The following is a 20,235-nucleotide window of genomic DNA, read 5'->3' as shown; positions in this document are numbered from 1 at the left end:
GCTAACCACTATTAAAACATTGTCTCCATTTTATTAATATTTTTTTTTTGTAATGGCACTAACTGAATACACTTATGGTGCTTTCAAGAGAACCGGGAACTCTGAAAAAAATTTGGTCAAATCATGACGTCAGTGATCATCGGGTTGGAATGTCAGAGCTCTAGAAAGTGCCAGAGTTCCCGACGTGGAATTCCGAGTTGGATGACTCAAAAGATTTCTCCCAGTCGGAGCTTGTTTTTTTCAGAGTTCCCAGTTGTCTTGAACACACTGAAGTCGGCGATTTCTGAGTTCCCAGATGTTTTGCTCACGGCATTAAGAGACACTAATCAGTGACAATTTACACTGCTTTCATTTTTTTTTTTTCACTGGGCTTGTTTGACATTGCAGGTGACTGCTGACTGATATACAAATGACCTTGCATCATAAAATAAACGACTCATTATTCGTAGATCAGTTAGTCATAATGAAACACATATTTGATTCTCACTAACATAGCCACTGCCGCGTAAGACTAGTGAAGGCTTTGCAGGAGTGCCCATAGTAATTACCAGAATTACCCACTTAAATCAGGAATAAACAGATGGGTATTACTGTAGCAGTTATTGTTAGCATGTACAAAGAGAGCAAATTCAAGTGTTGGGTGTCGACAGAAAATCCACTTAGTCATCATGATTAACCTTCAGTAACTCCATTTATGGCGTCACATACTGTAGAAATGTACAATGTCAATTCAGACCTGGAACAATGTGAAAAACGTGATGACAAACCCTGTTCCTTCTACCTGCACTGTTACTGTAGACTAGAGCAGGGTTTCGCAAACTCGGTCGCAAACTTTTTCGCAAACTTTTTGTTGTTATTTTCTTTTTATTGAAAATAAATAGATAAATGTGATGCATCCCTGATGTAACATAAGAACAAAAAAAGAAACAAATGTGAAGGTCATATGACAGGTGTTCAGTTAGTGGGTGATTACTGGCTTTTCACATGTAATACAACTACCCATACAAAACAAAATGCACTGTCAGACATTTCCTTTCAAACTAAAATGGATCACAAAAGTTGTCATATGCTTCATATGAACAATAGACAACTGCAGTACCTTTTACCAGTTTTATTAATAAAATATCCAAAGAACAGCAAATACATCTTTGACTTTCAACTTACACAACTTTCCTTTTCAGTTCATTCTGAAGAGAGTTTGGGGAAGAGTTAAGATAATATGGTACTTCTGAAATGATCGATCAAGCAACCCAAAAGCTTGGGGTCCATTTATTTTCAATAATTTCCACAGGAAACCATGATAACATTGTGAAATGAATACAAAATCAACATAATACCCTTTCAAAAACTTAAAATCCTCAGTCATACAATAGAAATGTTATTGCACAATAGGACTTGCAGAGTAACAAGCCTCAGTTCTACTCCTCTTCAAGTCGTTATTACATTTCAGACACGAAACATAAGACATTGATTTTCTGATGCTTTAATAGGAACACTAACTTTTTAGATACTTCTGTTGTTTGCAAGTATATCATATGATATTTATTTTCAGCATATTAAAAACAAAAAGGAAAAAATAAAGAGATGAATCGTGGTTGATTAAATGTAGCCAGGTCGTTAACGGTTGGCAGGTGTCTAAGGCTCTGCCATGGCAGAGCTGACTGAGTCATGGGGGGCAGCTGTTGCCTGCTGGGAGCTGTAGTCTTGCCCCTGGCCCTGGGGTTCAGCGCCGGGCTGGGGGCCCACTGAAGAGTCATGGACATGTGGGACCTGTGGCTGCACAGGGAAGTCTTTGGGGCCGACATGAGGAGGGAATGGGGCCACCCCAGGGGGCAGGTGTCGGAGTGGGATGAAGTGATCAAGTGGTCCATAGTGCACGTAGGTATGTGGGGGTCCTATGGGTCGGGCCATAGGAGGGTAGAAGGAAAAATGAACATACAAATATAACACTGTAGTACCAACATAACAATAGCATTGCTAATCACAACTGAAATACTAATACCAAAGACTCAACTTGAGATAAAAGCTGGCGGCCAGAATTCACCACCTACCGAATGGAGGAGGCACCGGTCCATAGTGAGAAGGTGGAGGAAGGTACCGGTTGTGTGGGGAAGAGGGACCGTAAGCACCAGGAGGTTGAGGTCGATGTCCGGGTGGTATCATTGGACCAGGCGGGTGTCCGTTAGGCGGTGGGGGTCCAGGAGGCATCATGCCTGAGTGTCCGTTGTCTGGTCGGTACACGGGAGGCATGAAGGGTGGGGGAGGAGGGATGTGGTGGGGTCCGGGAAGAGGACGGTGGCAGAGTCCGGAGGGATGGCTGATGACTGGTCTGAGGCTTGAGTCGAGGGGGGAGCTGATGGGAGAGACCAGCAGGGAGCCAGGACCCTGAGGTCGAGGGTTCTGGAGGAACACCAAAAAATATTAAAACAAAGAATAGCAATAGGTCCATTGTGCTTGTAGCCCTGCTGCTGGCACCAACAATGAGAGACCCTTTCATCTGATTCAAACAGTTTCGTTAGGTTAGAACAAAACAAACAATTATGCACTGGTGAGAAAGACAACAATATCCCACAATAATAAGTCAAGTTACACAGTCCCACAAGAATCACACGACCAAGTTCCACACACTGATTCAGAATCAGGACCGTTTCCACAAAGCATTAACCTCAAACACACACAGCTTTAAATGATAACACATTTGAGATATCCATCAGGTAGTTGTGCTGAAGTTATGGCTTTGTGGAACAGTGTCACCAATTCATTCAATGGGGGTCAGAGGGAGGGTGTTGTAATATAGGGAAAATATAAAAGGAGCTTACAGACGGACCACGGGAAGCGGCAAAGGTCTTCAGACTTCAATGGGAGTAGGGCGGCAAAACGCAAGCAGTTTCGCAAGTGGCGCCGTTCGTGGTACTCACTCCAGTGAGCGGCGACGCTGGCTCTACGCTCAAGGCTTCAAAATATGCATGGTTGACCAATGAGCAGAGTTCTTCTCGCCAACCAACCAACCAACCAATGTTTTAATCACAACCGCCGAGCTGACAAAAACCGGGACCGCTGGCATCTACACACGGTAGGCAGAAATGTTCAGTTTACCGCAGCCCGTCTGTAAGCGCCTTAAAACAAGCAACCACGCATGTCAGAATCCAGCCAGCAATGTTAAGTCTGACAACCCTGTGACGCCACTACCCAGCTGACTGCCACTCCAGCCACTGATCCACGGCTGGGGTAAGCATGCTCACACACACACCCGCATCCCTGCCACCGCTGCCTCGAACATAATACTCACTGCCTCTGGGTTCTCTGTGGAGGCCTGGGCCTCAGCCTGTGACTCTAGTGGAGCGGTCTGTTTAGTGCAAACACACCCACATGATGGAGGAACAGGGGGGAGAGATGCACATTGTCTCAAATTGACTGAAACTTACCGAGCTGCACAGATTGCTTGGTGAGGATGTACGTGGGGCCATGGTGTCTGTGGAGGAACAAAGGGAAGAATGATTAGAGGAGATATAGGATAAGGGCTCGATTAGGGAATAATACCACATCAACCCTCATTGACAAAAAATACAATCCCTACCAGGTCTAGCAGCCACTGGGTGTTTGTGGTACGGAGAGTAACGGCGGCCGTGAGGGTCAGAGTGAGGTCGTGGTCCTGTCGGACAATAAATACACGGTGATACATCAACGTAAAACACTGCAATATTCTCAAATCTTCTAGAATGCTAACCTTGGCTCTCCTGGTTGTCATTAGGCACCTGACTCTAGACCACGTTACTGGTTCATGCTACCATCTATTTATAGCAAAGTCTGGTCTATTTGCAGTCCGAGGAAAATGTTTGGTCATGTCATGGTAGGATATTATTCTTCCAGAACTAGAAGTACCAGTATCAGAATATTTGAGATTCTTCAAAGAAGCCACCCTTTGCCTTGATGACAGCTTTGCACACTTTTGGCATTCTCTCAACCAGCTTCATGAGGTAGTGACCTGGAATGCTTTTCAATTAACAGGTGTGCCTTGTTAAAAGTTAAATTTGTGGAATTTCTTTGCTTCTTAATGCGTTTGAGCCAATCAGTTGTGTTGTGACAAGGTAGGGGTGGTATAAAGAAGATGGTATTTTACCAAATAGGGCTAAGTCCATATTATGGCAAGAACAGCTCAAAGAAGCAAAAAGAAACGACAGTCCATTACTTTATGACATGAAGATCAGTCAATCTGGAAAATTTCAAGAACTTTTAAAGTTTCTTTAAGTGCAGTCGCAAAAACCATCAAGCTCTATGATAAAACTGGCTCTCATGAGAAACGCCACAGGAAAGACCAAGAGTTACCTCTGCTGCAGAGGATAAGTTCATTAGAGTTACCAGCCCAAATAAATGCTTCAGAGTTCAAGTAACAGACACATCTCAACATCAACTGTTCAGAGGAGACCACGTGAATCAGGCCTTCATGGTTGAATTGCTGCAAAGAAACCACTACTAAAAGGACCCCCATAAGAAGAGACTTGCTTGGGCCAATAAACAAGAGCAATGGAGATGAGACTGACGGAAATCTGTCCTTTGGTCTGAAGAGTACAAATTTGAGAGTTTTGGTTCCAACCTTCGTGTCTTTCTGAGACGCAGAGTAGGTGAATGAATGATCTCCATATGTGTGGTTCCCACCGTGGAGCATGGAGGTGGTGTGGTGTGATGGTGCTTTGCTGGTGACACTGTCTGTGATTTATTTAGAATTCAAGGGACACTTAACCAGCATGGCTACCACAGCATTCTGCAGTGATACGCCATCCCATCTGGTTTGCGCTTAGTGGGACTATCATTTGTTTTTCAACAGGACAATGACCCAACACACATCCAGGCTGTGTGAGGGTTATTTGACCAAGGAGAGTGATGAGTGCTGCATCAGATGGCCTGGCCTCCACAATCACCCGACCTCAACCCAATTGAGATGGTTTGGGATGAGTTGGACCCCAGAGTGTAGGAAAAGCAGCAAACAAGAGCACAGCATGTGGGAACTCCTTCAAGACTGTTGGAAAAGCATTTCAGGTGAAGCTGGTTGAGAGAATGCCAAGAGTGTGCAAAGCTGTCATCAAGTCAAAGGGAGGCTACTTTAAAGAATCTCAAATATATTTAGATTTTTTAACACTTTTGGTTATTACATGATTCAATATGTGTTGTTTCATAGTTTTGATGTCTTCACTATGATTCTACAATGTAGAAAATAGTAAATATAAAGAAAAAACCTAGAATGAGTAGGTGTGTCCAAACTTCTGACTGGTACTGTGTGTATGTGTATATACAGTTGAAGTTGGAAGTTTACATACAGTTAGGTTGGAGTCATTAAAACTCGTTTTTCAACCACTCCACAAATGTATTGTTTACAAACTATAGTTTTGGCAAGTCGGTTAGGATTACGTTCATCTCTAGGAGACAGAACGCGTCTCCTTTCTGAGCAGTATAACGGCTGCGTGGTTCGATTACAGGCTCAAAATGGCCAGAAACAAAGACTTTCCTTCTGAAAGGCCAGCATCCCGGAGTCGCCTCTTCACTGTTGACGTTGAGACTGGTGTTTTGCGGGTACTATTTAATGAAGTTGCCAGTTCCTCAACGTGTGAGGCATCTGTTTCTCAAACTAGACACTAATGTACTTGTCCTCTTGCTCAGTTGTGAACCGGGGCCTCCCACTCCTCTTTCTATTCTGGTTAGAGCCAGTTTGCGCTGTTTTGTGAAGAGAGTAGTACACAGCGTTGTGCGAGATATTCAGTGTCTTGGCAATTTCTCACAAGGAATAGCCTTCATTTCTCAGAACAAGAATAGACTGACGAGATTCAGAAGAAAGTGCTTTGTTTCTGGCCATTTTGAGCCTGTAATCGAACCCACAAATGCTGATACTCCATATACTCAACTAGTCTAAAAGGAGGCCAATTTTATTGCTTCTTTAAATCAGGACAGTTTTCAGCTGTGCTAACATACTTGCAAAAGGGTTTTCTAAAGATCAATTAGCCTTTTAAAATGATAAACTTGGATTAGCTAACAACGTGCCATTGGAACACAGGAGTGATGGTTGCTGATAATGGGCCTCTGTACGCCCATGGAGATATTCCATGAAAAAAATAAAAGCCGTTTCCAGCTACAATAGTCATTTACAACATTAATGTATACACTGTATTTCTGATCAATTTGAAAAATAAAGGACATTTCTAAGTGACCCCAAACTTTTGAACGGTAGTGTATATTTTAAATATATATATATATACAAATGTATGGAATGCAGTAATCCCACAAGGGAAAGCAAAGGCTGAAGCTTTAGTAACCTAACGAGTTGCCACACACATATGATCTCACAACAGCTGAACACAACAAAAACACCACCATAGTACTGAAAGAGCAAGAGGGATGCAAGAGCGGTTATTCCAAATTGTGAAAGCAAACGGAGGCATGGGAACATTCTGGATCGTCTGGACACGCAAACACAGGTGAGAAAGATGGGTATGGCAGTAGAGGGAGAAAAGATGGCAGTGAAAGAGACAGGAAAGAATGTCTTCGAAAATCAGAGAGGACGTAATTAGAAGACAAACATTAGGAAGAGGAAAAGGTCAAATGGGTACCAACTAGGAGCAGGATGAGAGCAGTAGGAAGAAAAATAAGGGAAATTATTGAAACACCACAGCGGAGGTAAAGACAGGGAAAAAGGAAAGGTGAAAAAGAAGCGGGGAGTCAGGGCATACAAGGGTGAACAAGGGGGGGGTGGTTGATTGGCTGAGGGATGGTACTGCTCGGCCAATCAGGGCCAAGGCTGTCCGGGGCGTGGGTTCAGGAGACTCACGGTAGGGCTTGTTCCTTCGCCCCACAGGGGGGGGGGCACCCGTGAACTTCTTACAGGGCCTGTACGAATCACCTGTTTAGCAAAACCATTTAACAACAAAACACTCAGCCAAATACCACTCTCAGTCTCTCCACATTGGACCAGCTACAAGGAATTCAAATCAAAACCCCAGGAAAACATGCATTTCAGAGGGTGGACGTCAAACAGCAGATGAGGTATCAGACAGTCAAAAAGTCCAAGATCTAATTTGAAACGCAGTCACAGATGATATCCAACCGACAAGACAATAGAAATGGTCAGGAACGTTACAGAACGTTCAGATAGAAATATGATTCTCTGTCCTCAAGAATAGAGTCATATCAGCCCTATTCATTTCATTTCTACCTGCAAGTTATGTTCTGACGATTTTGCCTTACTGAATGCACCCCAGACGTGCCAGTACTAAATAACGTGAACTGAGGATTGGTTCTTACCTCGTCGGAGAGGCATGGGAGCCATCCCAGGGGTGGGCTTGAACAGAGGCCTACAGAGCTCCTTCAGGTTGCTGGACATGTCAGTCAGTCTAGGGTGAAAAAGAGAACAGGCATTTAGATTCTCAATACTGTACCTCCAAATCTAGACTAATACAGCTTACTGCATTGCAAAACTGTGACCAAAACACTTGCATTTGTGGTCCTTCGACTTGGCAGTGCAACCTTTGGTTCACAATGTGCCTCTTTTTACTTTACTATTATGACTAATTCAAAAAGTAAATGTGAGATTGACCAAAAATAAACCAAATGAAAGGATCTGCCTGTCTCCATTTTGAGTGAGCAATAGGTGAGCCCTGCTTTGGTATAGCCCAATTGAGTCTGTTGTATTAGTGTTGCACTCACAAGTTACGAATGTTAGTTCTTTCCTTCTTCTCGTCGATTAGAGCTCGCTCTGCGGCGCGTGCAATCACCTAGAGAGAAAGAAGAGACATTTAAAATCTCCTGTTTTGGACTAAACTCACCTTACAAATGACTGGCCAAACAGAAGACTTTAAAAAAATGTCCTGATCCTAATGTATGTGCCATCGATGGGGGTTGAGAAATGAGACATTTGTTGTTTCTTTAACAAATGGACTAATAAAGTCGTATTGTACAAACCCAGTTCTCGTGAGATTTCTGCTCCTGCTCAATGATCTGAGCTTTGTAGAACTTCTCGGTCCATTTCAGCTCGTCCTGGATCTCCTTAACGCGCTGCCTACACACCTTGACCTCCTCCTCTTGGGCCTTGCCGTCCATCTCCGTCAGCCGGTCTTCCTTGTTGGGGCGCTCAAACTCCTCCTTGGTCAGCTTCCTGTAAGGCGACACACAAATTAAATCAAACTATTTAAAGACCATTTGAAAAACTCAAACCTCAGAGTAAAATAATACAGTAAAAGACAAGGAAAAATGTTTTTTTTTTTACATGCTGTGGAACCATGGAGAACAAACCCTACTATGGTATTAACACATGAACTGCACTGCTTCTGATTCCACTTACTGCTGCAAAGCGTTCTCCTTCTGCTGGTACATCTCTGTCATGATGTCATTCTTCTGCTGCAGGGTCTTGTACTGGTTCTCCAGGTGGTTCTTGTCACTTTTCACCAACAAGATGTCATGCTCCAGCTTCTGAAATTGCTCTGTGGTGAAAACAAGTTGATAGTGTTGAGAGAGAAAAGGCAGTGATGCATATCAAATTCTAGTTGCTGGGACATACCTTCCAGCTCTTTCCTGGACTTCTCTTCGTTCAGCAGCTTGGTCATGAAGCGATCGCGCTCTTCCTCCACAACAGACAGAGTGGTCTGGACCTGTGGAAAGTTATTCCAACAGTTAGTGGAATAGTTGACACACTTCTTGGTTCTGAGCACAAGTTTTACCTGCCTTCAGGTACACAGAAATCTGGGTCCGTTTAAGAAAGAACTCATTCTTACCCGAGAGACATCCATCATTTGCTTATGGCGGTTTTGGATGATGGTCTGCTTGTCTGAAACAAATAATTGTAAACACAGTGACACGTTTCAGGAAAGTAGGCGTATGTCGCGCGTCAATACTTCACAGGAGAGGCATTTGAATGTAGAACTATCAAAATGCGTTTTTGGGGGCAAAATGCCTTCTGGTACGTGAACTTCCATGTGCCTTAATAACAAACTTGTATGCCATCCGTAAATACGAATAAAAATGGTCAACTATGAGCAGAGTTAGTTTAGCCACGGAAAAAGGAAGGAACCTTCCCTCTAGCCATGATTGGCTGAGATAATGGATGAGCTGGACGCGCCATGAAACGAGTTCGGATTGGTCTGCCATGTAGCACGCTTCTGTCTATAACATGAGCTTCTCAGTATGTGTAAGTAACCCTTTCTAACGCAGCTTTTTTGAAAGATGCTCTCCACTTTTAGGAGACCCAAGTTTTGAAATCAGTGGACTGTCCGGTGGAAGCAGAGTATGATAGCTAAGGAGATGGAGAAAATTCTGTGGTTTGATTGCAAATATGCAGAGGCAGTCGAAAATAGAACACATAGAAGGCTGTTGTATAAAACACCTGTCTCCTGAATACATCTTCAAACTAAGGGAAACCATTTTCAGATATAAGTTTCTAATTTTGTCAGAAAGTCGTTTTCTCATTGCAAAATAAAGCATATTGTTAGCTAGCTAACAATATGTGTGAACAATGCTGAATGGGTATAGACAAAGAAGAGCTCTCCAGTATGGGTTACAAGTTTATCAACTTTCAAAGCAGAATTACTTTCCCATTGTTCCTCAACTGTAGTGTATGATATACCATTTTGATGCTCCGAGTTTCTACTTTAATCCAATGTAAAAAAACACAATTTCAAATTTTGCTACATAAGACCTAATCACATGACAGTATCCTAATCAGAGAAGGCTGGTGGGAGGAGCTATAGAAGGACTGGCTCACTATAAAGGCATAAATGGAACGGAGTCAAGCACACTGCTTCCATGTATTTGGTTCCATTCCAGCCATTACAAGGAGCCCGTCCTCCTATTGCTCCTCCCACCAGCCTCCTCTGAATAGGACACCGTGTCAGGTAACTTACCGTTAGAGGCTACCCCGTTAGCAACAACTCCACCTTTCAGGTCATCGCAGGCCTCCAGGTCTCCTAGCAGGTCAGATAGAACCTGCCAGAGAGGTTGAGAACCACCAATTGATACATTACACTTTTCCCCTGGAATCAGTCAAGAAGTATTTTTTTGGAACATAATACAGGTGACATGTTTCTTTGTCATCAGGGTGCATTTGAGAAGGTGTGAACAGGAATTGATGTGTGTAACAATATCGTAACGTGTAAAAAAAACTCAACGTTGTGGTCCTTCTGAAGGAGGGAATCCTCCAGGTCTTTCTGGGACTTCTGGTAGACTTTGATCTGCTCGCTTGTCTCCCTGTGCTTCTCCTCCCACAACTTGGCAGCATGGTGCAGCTGTAACAAGGAAATTAGGTCATCAGGACGGTGCAATGCAGGCCCTGCATGGCCAATGAGTCCTACACAATGTCATGAGGCTTAAAGTGTGAATCGTTGTTCCATATTGGTACTCACCGAGAGGTTCTCCTCCTTCAGGGTGGCAATATCCTTCTCCAGAACCTGGACCTGGACATTCCGGGCATCTTCGCGGAGTTTGGCTTCATCCATCAGAATGGTAGACTACAGATTCAATGATAAGGATAATGAAAAGGAAATAAACACTTTACATTTGATTGTTGCAATGTTAATATATTTGACATATTTTCATTGGGCATGTTCACTTATATGACCTATACCTTCGACAGTGCATCCTGGGTCTTCTTCTTGCTGCGCTTCAACTTCTCAATGGTTTTGTCCATTTCGGACATCTATGGGCAAAGATAATGATAAGCATAATGACAACCATCTTTCTCTGTCCTCATCAACGAGCCATCCTATTTAGGATAGTAGCTGGCTAATAGTAGCTGCCTATGCTGTCTACATCACGAAAGCAACTGCTCTCTAGGGTATCTCTCTCTCATTTGCAGGCTGTCCCTTTCTCTCTGTCTGCCCGCGCAAGTCCATGCAGCTGTAGGTGCAATGGATTGTGGTCATTTTAGTCAATTACCACATTTTCTGCACTAAACTATGTGGAATATTTATTCTCATGTTGAAAACTACAACGTCCCGAAGTATGTGCTTGATTTGATTTCTCTCTAGAGAAACGGCACATTGAGCTCACATAATAAACTAACTTAATGGAATTCAAATAATTGAACCGACGTCAGAGAATTGGTTGTTCTGAAACATTTTAATTACAGCTAAATCGCTCAATACTACTCACCATATCTTCATGTTTCGCAGTATTGGCCCGCTCTTTGTCAAAGGATATGGCGTGTAAGTTATTTTCCTCGTCCAGGCGCTCATTTTGTCTCTCCATCTCTTGCACAATATTCTATTGGACAGAAAAAGAAAATGCGTAGTCAATTTAAACACTATGGAGAAGAAAAAAATAATAAAAGATCTAATAATTGTCAGCATGACAATGACATGTGATCAAGATAATATTTTTTAGAGACTCACCTCCAATTCCTGGATCTTTTCCAGAGATAAAGTGGCAGATTTTTCAGACAGCTTTTGCTTTTCTTTAAGTTCTTCGCCCTGAGGGGAACCCAGTAGAAATATACTGTCAAAACATTATGTACCTTAATTCACATTGAACTCAAAAGTCTGGATCTTAGTCAGTGAAAAGTCTCTGCAACTTACCTGTTGCTGCAGTTCAGCGACCTTTTGGAGTATCTCCTTCTTCTCTTGTTCAAGCTTTTTCATCCTGTCCACCATTTCTTTTTCAGTAGCGAATAAAAACCATGACAAGAGTATGAAATCAGACATGGTTTACACATGACAAGAACACCAGCCTGTAAGCAATATGAATGAGGATTCACTATGCACCCTAAATAGCCAGAGAGAAGAACTTACTTAGATATGACTTGCTTTTGACCTGTGAGAAGGAAAAGAAAAGTGGCAGCAAACAGCCTCCTCAACGGTAGCATACAATACATCATAGAATAACATAAAGCAATCAGATGATGAAATTATGAAAGCAGTAACTGTGCAACAACGACTTACAGATAGAATGCTCCTCCAGAAGAGGAAGCCGATGACCCCGGCACCTGCAGTGACCAGCACGGGTTCACAGGACACGCCGTAGAAGTCTGGACCTGGCTTCCAGTGCTCTGGCAGGCTGGTGACCATCTGGGGAGAGACAGGTCCAATCAGTGTTACTACAGAACATGTCAGGCTTAGCAAATAAGTTGGGTAATAGCTGGGCTGAGATGACAGAAGAAAATAAGTGCTGTTAAAAACATTGAACTAAACCATCAGGCATTCCAGTGTTCTGTTTACAAGCATGGCTAATGGTTATCCCACTGAGCACCCTCTCAGTCAATGCAGAGGCATATCTTCAGATCAAATCAAGGTGGGTTTAGAAATAGACGTAGCCTATAACCTAGTTGTTGATCAAAATCAATAGAGAGAAGATTTGCCTTGACCTTATGCAATTAATGGGGATTGGATTGGACTGGGGCCCTACCACTGTCCAACCATGGTGACCTTTGCACAATACAGAACTTCCATCGCAGTCGCTCAGTGAAATTCAGGGATTGGCTAAATTAATCACCACAGAGTGGATCTAACTAACAAGCCTTAGGCCTATGTGGATTTAGAGTGCAAAAGATTGCATCATGTAGCCTTTCATCCTGTAAAATGTCCAATAAACAAAACAGATGATTACATAACATATCACTGGACATGAGCCACATGTAGATTTTAATGGCATGTAACCTCAAGTGATAGTTATGTAAGGGGAAGCTGTCAAAGGAAAATTCAACAACTTGAAGGCACCTCTCGATCTGAGACCCAGATATAGGAAGAACGGATACTGCTAGTCTGGAAAGTGAGCCATTTTTTAAATGAGGAAGAGGACAGGCAAATGAAGTTGCCAACAAGATTCAGTTTCAATGTAGCTAGCTAGCCAGCCATGTGGCGGCCTAAGACTTGACTAGCCAGCTAGCTACATTGTAGCCAACTACTTACATATCGAAGTACAAGACAGTACAAGACAGACAGTTGATCAGATTCTGTCATCAGGGGCAAAGTGGGTAAAGGGGTTGTTTCTTCCGAATCCATCGCTACTGTACGTTACTTTAACAGTTGAGCTGGCTATCTAGTTAGTTTGGCTTGTGACTTGCAATGCAACTCGTTTGCGTAAACCAACAACATGTCTACTAGCCTCCTTTTAGAGTTCTGAACGTGATTACTTTCTAAGCAAAACGCACAAAGCCTGGTAAAATGAGCGGGGGTATCATTTATATCCCACTCAATAAGCAAAACACCGGCTGTGGACACTTAACTTCAGTCTACACTTCACTAGAACAAGTCAACAAAAAAATGGGAAAGGATCACTGAACCTGGGCTGCATTCAGTACGTTTTTACGTTCTGGAACGTTTAATTTAACGGAAACGGTGCTGTACTCAACTACCAGTTGAAAAAAGGGGAAGGGTTGGGTAACGCTGTCAGCATGGCAAATGCCGCCCCCCAAATAAAAATAATACATGCATTGTCCCAGCAATAATAAAATAAGTATGAATACTTGAGTCCTAAGCACTACATGCAGGCAATTAGTCAATTACAATAGGAAGGAAAGCCCATTCACAAGAGAGAAATACATGAAGTAACTTACCATAACACCATATATTCCAAGATACTCATAAAACAGGGTGACGAGACGACCAGATAAAATTAGCACTGATACGAATGATGAACCACTCTGCTCATCTTCATGGAAATCAGTGACAGGAGGTGACTCCAGAGATCCTGGAAATACAGCACAAGCAAATTAGGTTAATGCATACAGTTTACATCTCACCACAATTTCAAAAGTAGGGAAGTATAATGAACACCTACCTGAGGGAGGGTGATCCATGTCTACGCTAAGTCCCATGTCCAAGGTATTTTCAGACATATTCCCATCTTTTGAAACATTCAGAGAGGTTCAAACAGTGAGTAAATGTTCATGCATTGCAATCTAACTGGCATTGTCAGGAAGTGTATTTGTTCTGTCAACAGATTACTATTTACTTTGTTGTACTTCTTGGGCATTTCTTAAATACAGCTTATTCTGCAAACCAAATCTCCAGGCATTATTATCATGTCATTAGCAATGTATGAGACTTTCCAAATATTTATTTAACAAAAGGTTTTAATCCTCCTATACTCTGACATGAACATAAACTGAAAAAAAGCATTATTACCTGTGTCAGGGTGTAGTTGACTGCCCACTGCCATGGGAGCACTGTTTCTGGCCGTTGAGTACTTCTGACGCAGGGTGAACACCAATTCCTGGAAGTCTTCCAAGATGGAAGTTTCCTCAACAAACTCACCAGCATCCTGCTGCAGGTCAGCGTTCTCATGGGCATCCAGCATCCTCTCAATCTCATCCAGGATTGGGGTTTCAGAGGCTTCCAAAATGGCTTCCAGCACCGTTTCAATGTCCTCACTGACGTTTGTCTGGGACCGCCGGGCAGCCTTCAGCTCCAGGTCAAAAAAAAGGAACTCCAACCTAAAGAGGTTCTGAGGACCTAGAATCTTTTGGAGGCGCTCCATATCCTCCTCCTTGCAGCGGTCTCGCAATAGTCTCAGCCTCAACACATTGTTACTGTATTCCGCCTCTTTGTTTGGAAGGGGATCCAGAACTTTATCTTTAAGTGAGGGCGTGTGGCTTTCAGCATCATTTTCAGTCTCATGCACCTCAGGTTCTATGTCAATAGCCTCGTCGTGTTGGACCACATCCAACACATCACTGGATACAACATCGGTTTGTGTATAATTATTGGGTTGCTCTGACCCAAATTCAGATAGACTTTCTGTGTCATTTTCATCAGTGTGCTCAGTTTTGGATGAAGACAATACTGCATTTTCATCCTCTAGTAACTCTTCCTCAATCTCTTCCCCCTCTAGGTGTATTGAATCCTCCTCCTCTATGGGGAGTTCTTGATGGCTCTCTTTCACCATTGTGTTTTTACTTGGATCTGGGACCTTCTGGTATGGTTCTTGAAATAGTCTGAAAAGCTCTGTACCACCCTGTTTAAATGTATTCTCTACTTGTGAGAAATCTATTGACTCCTCTTTTTGTATGGGGAGTTCTTCAACAGCTTGTTTCTGCTCTGATTCGTTCATTTTACTATCAAAGTCTGAGAGCATGTCTGTCTGTGAGAGCTGTTTAGGGACTGGGCTGTCATCTTCTGTGAGATTCTCTGCTAAAGCCTCAGTGTGTTCAAAGGGACTCGCCTCATCAGCAGGAGGTGTTGAAGGTTCGATGTCACCTTCTTCAGATTCATCCTCAAACTTCAACGTCTGAGAATCCTCATCAGGTACTTTGACAGCATCCTCACTGAAATTAGAGTGCCCAGGTTCCTCAAAGATTAGCTCAGAGGAAGTAGAACAGCCAAATGACTCCTTGGGTTCTTCAATTTTGGGAGGCTCCTCTGGTGTAATCTCACCTTCGTCATCATCCTCCTCGTCATCTTCCTCTGAACCGGCAACATAAGCTATTCTTTCCCCACCACTGACAATGTTAAAAACGGTATCACCAAATGCAGACCACAGGTTATTGTCCTTGGAGTCCTGTTTCTGTGTATGAGGTACCTTTGATAGACTGTCTTCCTCATCTGTCTGATCAGATTCCGGAATGTTCTCGTGTTCCAAATTAGAACTTTCTTCAGGAAAAGCCAGCAATGGAGTTTCCCTGATATGATGATCACTTTCCTCATCCTGCTGATATTCAGTCTTGTCACTTTCCTCATCATATGGAGTCACCTTCCAAGTGTCCTCATCATTGGAAGTGACAGCATCAAAAGTTATTCCAAGTGTGGTGTTTAACTCAGCAATAGGTCTGCCTTCTGAAAAACCATCAGGTGCATTTTCTAACTCAGGATCATCTTTGGATTCAGGTTCTGAGGGGGTTGCTTTGATCTCACCTTCCTCTGGTTCAACAACACTGTACGGCACAGAGTCCTCTGTCCTCTGCTGATCTTTCTGAAGGTAATCTTTGATCCTCTCAGCTGTGGTCTCAAGTACAGTGTTAGATTCCACTCCCTTTGTGTCAAGAGTTTCAGGCTGAGGCAGAGAGGACTCTAAAGCCTCAAAATGTCTCAGATCATCATTATCTGGAACCTCTACAACCTTATCAATGTCCTCTGATAGGGATGTACCTATCTCATCATTTTCTAACAGTGTCACTTCAGGTGGAGGCTCATCCACTTCCACCCTGGTGCTCTCAGCACTTTTGTTTAGGTAAAAAGTCTGAAACACAGAAACACAGTTATTATAGTTCCAGAATTTGGCTACTAGTCAGGCAGTAGCCAACACAGGCTGAGACTTCGCTTCGGCTACAACTAAGCAAGCTTAGGTTATTATGCATTGGTAGTGTAACGACCCTGGGTTTATAAGCGCGGAAATCGACTCTGCCGCACGAGCATGCTTTTGCGGCACAGTCGATAGCGCACCAGACCTCGGGCTAGGAAGTCGAGGGTTCGAGATTGCTCCCTACCGTTTCATTAGATTGGTGTCAGAAGTGATCGGACCTTGCATCCACGACAGTGCGTGTGCTTGGCCGGTGAGCGCGTTCCTGTAAGACGTAGAGTCGCAAGCTAGCGCGAGGACGTGCTCTTTGAAAGGAGGGAGTAGGGTAACGACCATGGGTTTATAAGCGTGGAAATCGACTCTGCCGCACGAGCATGCTTTTGCGGCACAGTCGATAGCGCACCAGACCTCGGGCTAGGAAGTCGAGGGTTCGAGATTGCTCCCTACCGTTTCATTAGATTGGTGTCAGAAGTGATCGGACCTTGCATCCACGACAGTGCGTGTGCTTGGCCGGTGAGCGCGTTCCTGTAAGACGTAGAGTCGCAAGCTAGCGCGAGGACGTGCTCTTTGAAAGGAGGGAGTAGGGTAACGACCATGGGTTTATAAGCGTGGAAATCGACTCTGCCGCACGAGCATGCTTTTGCAGCACAGTCGATAGCGTGCTGGACTTCGGGCTAGAAGGTCGAGGGTTCGAGACCTGCTCCCTGCCTGTTTCATTACAGTATTTACAACTAACGTTAACGACAGTTGCGCTAGGTTAGCCGAGTTCATCCCCTTGAAATGACAACGCCGGTCAAGCTAGCTAGCTATGGAAAGATGGAAGTATCCTGAAAGTTCGCTTGAGTTTAGCGCCAAGTACTTACTAATGCATCCCTTGTCTGCACTGTCTTGTTTTGCACACTTTGTACAAAATAATAAAATGCAGTACTACAGGATATTTCTTAACATAGCTCTTTATTAGCTAGCTATAACTGGCATGTTCACGTATCGCCAACCAGGATCAAACTGACCATGACCTAACCATTTGGGTGGTCTTAACCAATCATAGCACAGTATGATATGGCGGTGAAATGCATCCAATTATAACTCAGTATGTTTACACATATGAATATTACATCCCCCTTCTTTTAAAACAAAAGAAAAATGTTTACATATTCTAAGCGTTTCTTTTGAAAACATGCTCTGCAGTTTGAACTCAAGGTAAGTAACCATTTATATTGCATACTACACCAACTGAATCAACATAAACTCTGAAACAATGATCCAACATACTGTTACTTTTCGAACAAGGGATTCTCAGCAACTCAGCTTTCACAGTAGAAATACATCTTAACATTTCAAACAAATACAATACCAAAGCATTTCAAGTGAACTTTCAATAACAAGTTTACAGTGTGGAACTCTTTTAGGGCAGCGATCCGCCTACACCCTTTGACATTTCACAGTTCTAGGACAGCTCTGGGCTTGACCTCTCTTCCTGACCTTGTGCGATATGATGCTGAGCATGCTTCTGTGTCAGTCAACAGTTCTTGTGGTGTTGCAGGTAAGTGTGGTGTATGTTGTGATGTGTGTGTGTTCATCACGTTCTCTTTCAGGGGAACAGTTCATCTCATCAGTGTGTTGTTCTTTTGTGTTCAGTAGGTGACGACGATTGCGGCGGTACACCGCTCCTTCTGCGGTGCGGACGTGCTATGAACGTTCAGTGTTAGCTGGCTGGATGACGACTGCTGGCTTCCAGAGGCCATGCTCCTGGATTCAAACTGACTCTCCGTCGATCAGTGGTGGCAGTGGTCTAGCTGACCTGTCGTAGTATCGCTTTTGTTGTTGTTGTCTCTGTGCACGTTTTTCATGCATTTCCTTGTAGCTGACGACCTCAGGTTGTAGCTGCTGGTTGGTGCTGGGAAGGATTGAGCGAAGTCCGCGGCTCATCAACAGCTGGGCTGGTGATTTGAAGTTGTCAACTGGAGTGTTGCGGTATTCAAGGAGACTGAGGTAGGGGTCTCTCTTGTCTGCTTTTGCTTTGTCCATGAGTGATTTAGCAATCTGCACTGATTTTTCAGCAAGGCCATTACTTTGAGGGTAATGTGGGCTTGTGGTGATGTGTAAACTCCCATGCTTTTGTGAAGGATTCAAACTCATTTGATTTGTAACAGGGCCCATTGTCAGATATTAAAGTCTCTACAATGCCATGCCTGGCAAAGGCTGCTTTCAGCTTGTGTATCACAGCTGCAGATGTGGTGCTGTGAAGCTTGTCGAGTTCGAAGTATCTGCTGTAGTAGTCAACTGTTACGATGTAGTTCTCGTTGTTCCAGGTGAACAGATCGGTTGCCACGACCTGCCAGGGTCGGTCTGGGATACAGTGAGGTAACATTGGCTCTTTGGTGTTTGAGGGGCGTCGTTCAAGACATATGGCGCATTTACCAACAATGTCCTCTATTTGTTTGCACATTCCGGGCCAAAACAAAATGTCCCGTGCTCTCTGTTTGCACTTTTCCATGCCCATGTGTCCAGCATGGATCTTTGTCAAAATCTCTTCCTGAGACTGGTAGGAATGATGATTTTCTCTCCTTTGAAAATAATTCCGTTGATCTGTGATAGTTCATCAGGATGGTTCCAGAATTCTGAGACGCTCTGAGGGCATTTTCTCCTCTCCTCAGGCCGTCCATCCTGTATGACTTTCCTCAGCTGTGCGAGTTGTGAGTCCTTTTCTGTTTCTGCTTGGATCTCCTTCAGTTTTGTGTCACTAACTGGTAAGTTGCTGTACACAGTGTGCACTTGCATGTCCATGCCTTCACTGAGGCTGCTGTCCTTATAGGTAAGAAACTTCCTGGAGAGCGTGTCTGCGACAGGGATGTCTTTGCCTGGACGGTGAGTGATTGTGAAGTCGTATTTTTGTAGTTGAAGAATCATTCTCTGTAGCCTTGGCGGGGCTGCGGCTAGTGGTTTCCTCATGATTGACTCAAGGGGCTTGTGGTCGGATTCCACAATGACTTGTCGTCCATATACGTACTGATGGAAACGTTTACATCCGAACAGAATGGCATAGAGCTCCTTTTCAATTTGAGCGTAGTTGATTTCACAGTCTGTGAGAGATTTGGAAGCGTAGCCGATGGGCTTTCCTTCTTGCAGTAGCACTGCACCTAGTCCATACTTCGACGCGTCTACTTGGAGTCTGAGCTCTTTGTCGGGGTCGTAGTAGGCAAGGATTGGTCCTGGTTCTCTCGTGATCAAGTCTTTCACATTTCTGGAAAGCAATGTCGTGTTGCTTGTCCCAGAGAAACTCACTGGACTGCTTTAGCAGTTGATGCAGGGGTGCATTAGCATTGGAGAGGCTGGGTGCGAACTTTGCTAAGTAGTTGACCATGCCAAGCACTGTTTCCAGCTCTGCACGGTTCTTTGGTGGCTAAATTTCTTTTATGGTTGAGATCTTCTGTGGATCTGGCTTGATTCCAGTCGCTGTGAGAAGATGTCCGAAGTAGCTGACCTCTGTAGCGCCGACTGTGCTCTTCTCGGGTTGAGCCGGACTCCTCTCTCGCGGGACCTTTGCAGCATCGCGCGGAGGTTTCGGTCGTGCTCCTCTTTGCTTCGACTATAGACAAGGATGTCATCCACAATTAGTGGATCCAACTAGTGGTCAGTATGCACTACTACACCCTCTCTCACATGAACGCTAACATTACTGGTTTCAGTGGGAAAGATGGTAAATGGTTCAGACATTAATGGCAAATATAAAAAAACTAAGATACCCAAGTTACCGGAGTCTACAATTGCCGACTGTTAATGTAGAGTAGGGATAGTGAGAAGTAACATTCAAGACTGAAGCAATTACCCCCTCTAGTGGTAAACTTTATACTGTACCAGGTTACTACACACACTGGTAATACAAAACATTGAGGACACCTGCTCTTTCCATCACAGACTATTTAAACATTTCAAATTCAGTGCAAAGTAATGTAGTGCATTGGTGTCTAGATCCCTCTTGGGTGGCAAAGTGTCACAAGAATCCTGTGGGGAGAGAAAACAAGAGAA

At 43.7% G+C, this 20,235-nt stretch overlaps 1 protein-coding gene across 1 annotated transcript; it reads right to left on the bottom strand.

Annotated features, from left to right (window-relative positions):
* Window positions 1-853: 853 nt before the first annotated feature.
* On the bottom strand, window positions 854-18,577 carry LOC120039225 (transport and Golgi organization protein 1 homolog). The gene is made up of 24 exons (XM_038984710.1): window positions 18,389-18,577; window positions 14,097-16,146; window positions 13,750-13,815; window positions 13,526-13,659; window positions 11,913-12,038; window positions 11,763-11,784; window positions 11,550-11,626; window positions 11,367-11,444; window positions 11,128-11,238; window positions 10,601-10,672; window positions 10,380-10,484; window positions 10,140-10,262; window positions 9,882-9,963; window positions 8,757-8,809; window positions 8,543-8,633; window positions 8,327-8,465; window positions 7,948-8,140; window positions 7,693-7,760; window positions 7,291-7,379; window positions 6,818-6,889; window positions 3,578-3,652; window positions 3,426-3,472; window positions 2,052-2,400; window positions 854-1,895 (listed from the first exon to the last, which is right to left on the bottom strand). Exons 1-24 carry the CDS (start codon window positions 18,575-18,577, stop codon window positions 1,636-1,638), a joined length of 4,671 nt encoding a protein of 1,556 aa, XP_038840638.1. The 3' UTR covers window positions 854-1,635.
* Between the last annotated feature and the right edge of the window lie 1,658 nt (window positions 18,578-20,235).

The sequence above is a fragment of the Salvelinus namaycush genome, unplaced genomic scaffold (genome assembly GCF_016432855.1).
Source record: "Salvelinus namaycush isolate Seneca unplaced genomic scaffold, SaNama_1.0 Scaffold260, whole genome shotgun sequence".
Classification (NCBI taxonomy): Eukaryota; Metazoa; Chordata; class Actinopteri; order Salmoniformes; family Salmonidae; genus Salvelinus; species Salvelinus namaycush.
This window is presented reverse-complemented; position numbering and strand designations above follow the sequence as displayed.